Source organism: Chaetomium globosum, genomic scaffold (genome assembly GCF_000143365.1).
Source record: "Chaetomium globosum CBS 148.51 scaffold_1 genomic scaffold, whole genome shotgun sequence".
Classification (NCBI taxonomy): domain Eukaryota; kingdom Fungi; phylum Ascomycota; class Sordariomycetes; order Sordariales; family Chaetomiaceae; genus Chaetomium; species Chaetomium globosum.
The window spans coordinates 5,436,280-5,443,525 of NT_165976.1; the positions used below are offsets into that span (position 1 = coordinate 5,436,280).

The following is a 7,246-nucleotide window of genomic DNA, read 5'->3' on the forward strand; positions in this document are numbered from 1 at the left end:
GTAAACGCCCCGCTATGCGCTGCCAGCCGAGAGAGTGCTGCTCCCCCCAAAATCCATCCAAAGAAAGCTACCACGACCAACACTATTTCTAAAGTTACTTACTTAGGTACACATGCTATACAAGAGAACGCACCCCACACCCCAAGCTATCATCCCCCCATTTCACACACCCGCAAACGTCGTGCCGACGATCTCGGCCCCACACACCGCCGCCCTCTCCCGCTCGCTCAGCGCGCGCGCCCACACCCTCAGCTCCTCCACCGACACGTTCTTCTCCCGCAACCACCTCAGATCAAGATCCCCACTGCCACCACCACCACCACCACCACCACTAACCCCAACAACAGCCCCCTCCCCCTCCCCCTCCCCCGCCCCCTTCCCCTTCTCCCGCGACAACATCCCAAACCGCAACCCGACCTCCGTCACCGTGACAATAATACTCACCACAATCAAAATAATAATAATCCACGTGATGTTGCTCATCTTGGAGTCGGCGACGCTGTCGGCCAGGATGTCGGCCAGGTCGAGGAAGACGCGGCAGCGCTCGTTGAGCACGCGGATGCGCGGGTCGATCTCGAGGTACTCGCGGATGGCGACGTAGAGCGGGTGCAGGGTGGGCTCGGCGTCCCAGAAGAAGTTGGGGACGTCGAGGACGTTGGAGGCTGCGGGGGGGTGTTAGTTGGGGTGGTTGGGAGGTGGAGAGAGGGGGGGGGATGGTAATGGTTGGGTGGATGGGTGGGTGCTTACAGAGGTTGATGTCTACGCGGCTTTTGAAGAGGCGGCCGAGGATCTTGACGATTTCTGTGCGCGTCATGTTGAGCTCTCCCGTGAGGGCGAGGCGTTTGGGGACGTGCTGGGCGTCGAGCATCGTCTCGGACATGCGCTCCTCGAAGAAGCAGAGTTTGGTGCTCTGCGCAATGGCGTGGCTGATGGTGAGCTTGACCATGTGGTCTGACCGGGGGAGGAGGGTGATCATGTCGTTGAAGACGCGGGGGCGCTTGACGTCGGCGCTGTATTCAAAGTGGAATTCCTCCGTCTCAAAATCATCCTCGTCGAGCGTGCTCGTAGCCAGTGTGAAGCCCGACTCGTTCTCGGCGAAGGTGAGGTCGGCGAGAATATCCTTCTCCTGGCGCTCGGTGAAATTCCAAAACACCACGACGCCGTATGAGTAGACAAACATCTCGCCAAAGTTCTTTGCGTCTGGGACCAGCCGGTTGATGGGGGAGATGGTCACATGCTCGGAATCGTGGTCGTTGTCGGTGGTGCCAAAAGTGTCTGGGGCGCTCGCCACTGGCTGTAGGAGAGGTGCTGCACCCGGGCTGCTATCAACGCCCTGTACGCTGTAGGCATACTCGTCCCAATAACCTTCGTGCTCGTCCCTGCGTTCGCTGCGCTCAATCTCGAGGTCGAGGACGGTCTTTCCTGTCCCTGGTGTCTTCAGAACAGGGCGGCTCCTTAACCGATAGCCCTCGGTACCCGGGAGAAGCGGGAGGTGGTATACCGCGTAGAGGCAATCGTCGTACAGCTTTGTTTTCGCCTCGTGTGTCTTCCGCAAAAAGTCACCCGTCGCCTTCATCTTGTACGACTGGGCGGTGCAGTAGGCTGTCAACCGGGATACCTTCTCCCCGCGTTGTAACTTGGGCAATCGCTCCGCATAGCTTTTCCCGCGAATGCCTCCTCGCTTTCTAAGTACATCCAGTTCCTCGTCCTTGAGCGGGCGGTTCTCGTCCTCACGACGAAGTAGTGACGCGCGCCGCACCAACTCGTCGTCGCTCCCCGCCTCCTCGTCCCCAGCCTCGGGGGCCTCGGGTATCAGCACGAGTTTCTCGCTGACTTTGGTTGTTCTCGAGGGAACGATTTGCTGGCCGGTGCGGGCGGAGGCGAGCGTGGGCAAGCCGCCCTGGCTGATTCGTCGCACGGCCATGGCGCGTGTTGGGCGCTGGGCTGGGGGCACCCTCGGCTGGCCCGAGGGTATATCGGACGAATATTGCAGCACATTGTCGACGGATACGAGACGGCTGCTCGGTCGAGCGGGGTTGGGGGTGGCTCGTTGGGGTCCTCCCCGGGCAGAAGGTCGCTCTCGGGAGTCGGTCACCTAGAATAAGAAGGTCCACGTTAACCAAGACTGCGGCTGGGAGACATCCGGACTTCGACTCACCAAAACTGAGGCACCCCTTTTCGCAGAGGCCATGATGGGTGAGTAGTGCTTTTGGTCGAGCTGGCCTTCCGGGGCGTGGGACTTGGTTGGGGATTGCGATCAATTGTCAATTGATGGGCGGATTGATTGCGACGGCGCAGTTCAATTTGAGCCTCTGTTCTTAACATTGGGGTCAATTGCCCTCTGCAGTCCTGCGGCTTGTCGGTTGTGTGGTTTATCGGGCGTCTGGAAGCCACAATATTGGATGAAGCTGTTTTTGGACTACCACATGCAACAATCGAACACCCGCAGCGCTCTTCGAATGCATATCCTCTTTTTCGGCCCTGGCTGCAGTCGCCTCAGATTTCTGAGAGGCTAAGCGACGTCATTCTACAGCGGCCCCACCTCGTTCTTCAACGGCTACGCCCCACAGTCAGCTCGCTGCTGGATAGGTACTCAGGCACAAGTCGAGTCCTTGATGATGAAAAACATGGGGAGAATATCAAGTGTATTCATATGCGTTTCACACCAATAATGTAAGGAGGGGAGGTCCCGACTTGCGTGGAGCGGTCAAAGGCCAGCCGCACATACATAATATATGGCCTCTCTTGCCCAAGAAAGTTCAGGAAATAGTTGCCGGATTTTGGACCGAGGCCGCCAAAGCAGAGCCAGATTGATAGGAAACCGCATACCGAAAACATATGGGGAACCCCCCCCCCCCAATCCAGTAAAAACTCTCCAACCTAGACTTTCGTAGCCCACCTCGAAAACCGGGTATATGTACACATGGCCCACAAGATCAAAGCGTCCGTCCGTTCCGCCCTACGAGGCATACCCTCCCGATTCACCGCAAGCAAGAGGCAGGGGCAGCCAACACCCTCCAGGAGCTGTTCCCATAACATAACAACCTCAAAAAGAACCAAGTCATAAATCCGGAATAAATCCCCAACGCCCTTTCTGCGCCATGCGCCTCGCCCTCCCCCCGTTCTGGTATCCGGGGCCAACAGCCAGCCTGCCGCAAAACGGTGCGGCTCATTCTGCCGCATTCCCCTCTCTACCCCCATCTTATCCGTATCTCATCGGTTCGTTCGGTTTCGGTGTTCCTTGGTTCCATCCCTGCTGCGGTCCAGGCGGCGGCGACTGCATCGGTACTCCTTGCCCCCCTTGTCCCTTGAGCGCCTGAACGTCGGGTCGGTGGGTGAGAGGCTGCTGGAAGTTGCAAATGCGGCAGGAAACGTCCTCGTATCCCTTCATCGACAGCGGGATCACGGGCTGCGATGCGACACGGTTGGGGTTAGCGCTGCAGCTGCCAGCGACGCCGGGCCGCGTGGGCGACGGCCGGGTACCGAGTGGGGAATGGGGGAGCCATCCGAACTCAGGGACTTACAATAAAGCAAAAGGTAAACCAGGGGTTCGACTTGACGACTGACCCCGAGTAGTTGCCGCAATTGTAGCACCGGCAAACGAGCCCGTTGTAGCCTTCCACTTCCTTGCGGAAGGTGTGCTCGCCACAAGTAAACACGATGCACATTGTCAAGATGGGGATGAGGTCGGGCCGGTGGGATCAATACAGCGAATTGGGCCAAGATGCCATAAGCAAAAATGAGTCCCTTATTTGTAAGAAGGCGATGAAAACCAGTCTTTTGATCAACAAGGCGGCGGGCTCGGCTTTCTTGTTTGTCGGGGGTTACGTGGAGATGTCGCCTACAGATACAACGCAATGAGTGCTTGGCCGAGCTTGGTACAGATGGTAACCCTAACCCTGGACCGGATCCTCTCGCAGAAGGTCGGGAAGGGAAAGAGGAAAAGGACTCGGGTCTCGCCTGCAATGGAACCCGAGCTGACTTCACCTGCCTTGGCTTGTTCCCCCTACACTATATAGGTAGTTTTGACAACTCCAAGTTGCTTTTTCCCTGTTAACATCCGTTAACACCCCCTAGATGCAGTCCTCACACGGAAGCTTAGAAGCCTTTGATTTGGTCTTAGTAGAATCCCAACCTTAGAAGTTGAAAAGTCAATGGTGAACATCGTTCATCGTTCTGTCTCACGTTTCAAAGGTAAACTGTGAAAGTGTGAATAAACCCTGCCCTGAATGAAGCAAATAGACAGGGAAATGATTGCCTGCTCTCTATGGTTATATTGTTACAACCTTGAGGCTCCATTTTCAAGTGGGCGGGCCTGAAGGGCTCCCTCCTCTCACCCATCTAGCAACTCCAATCCTCAAGGTCAAGCCTACAAATGACACCCAAACTTGAGCCCACGACAGGCAGCTCGGCAACTCGTTCTACACAAGGTCCCAGTAAGATACAGTTGTGATAATATAGGAGGAGCTGCAACACATACAAAGTACATGATCCAGAGCCAATCCTACCTAGTATTGGCCCTTGGGTTGGGTCAAACAGCATTGCGGATGAATAAAGAGCAAAAGCCTCAATTCGATATTAATGTCCTGCATCTCCTTCTAAAACAACCAAAGCAGCATAGTATCACCACTTTAGTCACACGGTGAAGGCCAAACTGTTTGCCATGTTAAATATTATTATTTCCTACACCGATATGCCCTGGGGCGCGCCGGTCCTTCTACTGCTATTTACAAAGGAAACCGTACCGTATAGGCCGGATAAAAACCTCTGTCTACCACTTTGAGACAACAATCTATGAATCCGTCATACTGCAAAAGAAAGGAGGCCCTTTGCCGGCCTCCGGGCCCTCTAGCCCTCCCCATCCACTGTTTCTAGCTCCAGCCTTCTGGCCAGCCTATACTCCAGTAGCCGGCCAGAGTCCATCAGCCAGCCAAGGACCTTCCTAACAAATCTTCTGCTCCGGGCACCTACTCCCCGTAATACGGTTTGTAGGTCCCGATATGATTGAATCTCTCTGCCGTCCCACGGCCTTTGTAACGGCGGGTCGGGGCACCTTGCCATGTTAAATAGCATGCTCCCCTTATCGCTCCCTCGAAGTGAGCTCCCACACAATTAATGAAAGTGAAGCGACAACAACGACACATAAACTCATATAAATTCCGCGTTACCCAACTGAAAGCTTAGGCCGCCGGCCATCTGATCTTACAATGGTACCTTTTTGGAGGCCTTCGCTCGATCGCTTCGAAGATCGCAAGCTTTCCCAAAACACTGCCAACCACCATCCGCACGAACCATCATCGTCAACCTCACCTCCGCTATTCTCATTTGACGACATTGGCGGTCTTGTACCACCATCCCACGAAGAAATAACCGATCTAGCCCTCGTACAGGACCTCGAACGCGGCGCCCGCCGCGAGGCCACCGATGGCGACCAGGGCGCCAATGCATTGATCACTCTCAATGCAGATCACAACGAACGATCCAATGTAGCCATTATTATCTTCGCTATCGAGCGCGCTTTAAACGCTCTGCTTCGCGCCCTTTTCATTCTTGCGGGCAACCTGGAGCGGTTGATCAGAGACCTGCTCCGCTGTTACGACTGGTATGTTGCAAGCACCCTTCGCTCGGGCTCAACGGCCACCCCCGGCATTTACTATGATTGATTATCTTTCTGCTAACAAACATTTTTAGGTTGGTTCCACGGGAGTTTATCAGGTGGATGTCAATTGCCATGACTATAGTCGTCGCACTTTTTATTACCGCCATTTTCGGTTCTATTGTTTTCCCTTCGATAAAGACATGGAACCCGATCCCCAGGGATTGAGACAGAAATCAGTCAGCTGCGAGCGTTCGGGTGGAAACCCAAAATCATCAACCGAAGAACAGAAAGGAATTACAGTTTTATCGTTGTCAGGCCCTGTGGAAGATGAGGGCAGTTGGCGGTCCGTCGAAACGGCCCTTAGAGGGGGCTCGTTCTGGCCCGCTGCTCGTTCGTGGCTCCTGTTCTGCGCGTTCTCCCATCAGGTTGGTCGGATGCTCCCGCTGTTCACGCGGTCGCAGATGGCCATCTCCCTACCAGCTGATGTCTGGGTCATAAATCCTGTGCCATGGGCGTCCGAGAATTACATCTTTTTCTGGTCCCATGTCCACGATATCGAATACCACTTGGGTGGTGGTATAGCATGTTGGCCCCGGTAAGGTATGCCACCAACCTGATTTTTCCACTCTGGTAGGTATCCTTCTTTATCGTTGACGAGAACGTGGGTGATGCTAAATTCCGGAATGACCCACCGCGTCTCTTTCTTGAAGACGGGGCAGGAGGGTCTTCTCATTATTCCACGACAACGCGTTGTGGTAAGAAATAAACCTAGGCGGTCGACGTGTGGGTCCTGAACAAGGTCCTGAAAAACTCTTGTTGCGTGTTGCAGGTGATACAGCGATAGAGCCAGACCATTTAATCTGTACGTTCGCCGTTTGGGTAGTATGGGATCGAGGTATGGAGGTCGTGTGAATGAGACACGGCGAAGAGGTCAGTGATCGGCAAGCGAGAGGCTTGGCAGGCCTGCAGCAAGGCGAGCCGAGACCCGGACCCACTCACTAGATGATATATTGGACCCACAACTCTAACTTTCTCAAAAGCTTCAAGCTTGGCCTCTGCTTTCCGATTGTCCACACCCAATCATCACACCTACCTAATCGGCAGCACTGCGTGCGACACAACCTCCCCGTTAAATAATGCTCTACGACCTCAACCTCGCCTGGGCGCCAGGTTGCCCGCCACCGATCTCGAGCGCACCCTCCAATTCGCCAAAAGCCTCGGCTACAACGACGTCTCCCTCAACCACATTTGCACGGGATGCATCCCAACCTCATCCACGCCCATCACCAACCAAATCATGGAGCCAACGCTGCAGTCGATCCTTGACCAGCGGTCGCTGCGTTGGATCTTCGTTGGCGGGAAGGGCGGCGTGGGCAAGACGACCACATCCTGCTCGCTGGCCATCCAGCTCGCCAAAGTGCGCCGCTCCGTGCTGCTCATCTCAACCGACCCGGCCCACAACCTCAGCGATGCTTTCAGCCAAAAGTTCGGCAAGGAGGCCCGTCTCATTGACGGCTTCGAGAACCTGAGCGCCATGGAGATCGACCCCAACGGCAGCATCCAGGATCTATTGGCGGGGCAGGGCGAAGGCGACGCCGGCGCCGACATGGGCGGCATGGGAGGGATGATGCAGGACTTGGCCTTTGC

At 55.4% G+C, this 7,246-nt stretch overlaps 3 protein-coding genes across 3 annotated transcripts in view; 1 reads left to right on the plus strand and 2 right to left on the minus strand.

Moving 5' to 3' along the window:
- Positions 1-162: 162 nt before the first annotated feature.
- Positions 163-2,191, minus strand: CHGG_01759 (uncharacterized protein; the record flags this gene model as incomplete). Its single annotated transcript, XM_001220979.1, has 3 exons — positions 163-662; positions 748-2,095; positions 2,159-2,191. 3 exons carry the CDS (start codon positions 2,189-2,191, stop codon positions 163-165), a joined length of 1,881 nt encoding a protein of 626 aa, XP_001220980.1.
- A 1,011-nt stretch (positions 2,192-3,202) lies between these two features.
- Positions 3,203-3,668, minus strand: CHGG_01760 (uncharacterized protein; the record flags this gene model as incomplete). The annotated part of the gene is made up of 2 exons (XM_001220980.1): positions 3,203-3,409; positions 3,525-3,668. The coding sequence occupies 2 exons, from the start codon at positions 3,666-3,668 to the stop codon at positions 3,203-3,205; spliced, it is 351 nt and encodes a 116-aa protein (XP_001220981.1).
- A 1,539-nt stretch (positions 3,669-5,207) lies between these two features.
- Positions 5,208-7,246, plus strand: part of CHGG_01761 (uncharacterized protein) — a gene marked incomplete at both ends in the record, with an annotated part of 2,603 nt that continues 564 nt past the window's right edge. The window contains 3 exons of the mRNA XM_001220981.1: positions 5,208-5,602; positions 6,182-6,229; positions 6,704-7,084. Coding sequence (XP_001220982.1) covers positions 5,208-5,602; positions 6,182-6,229; positions 6,704-7,084 — 824 coding nt within the window. The remainder of the gene's footprint in view (positions 5,603-6,181; positions 6,230-6,703; positions 7,085-7,246) is intronic.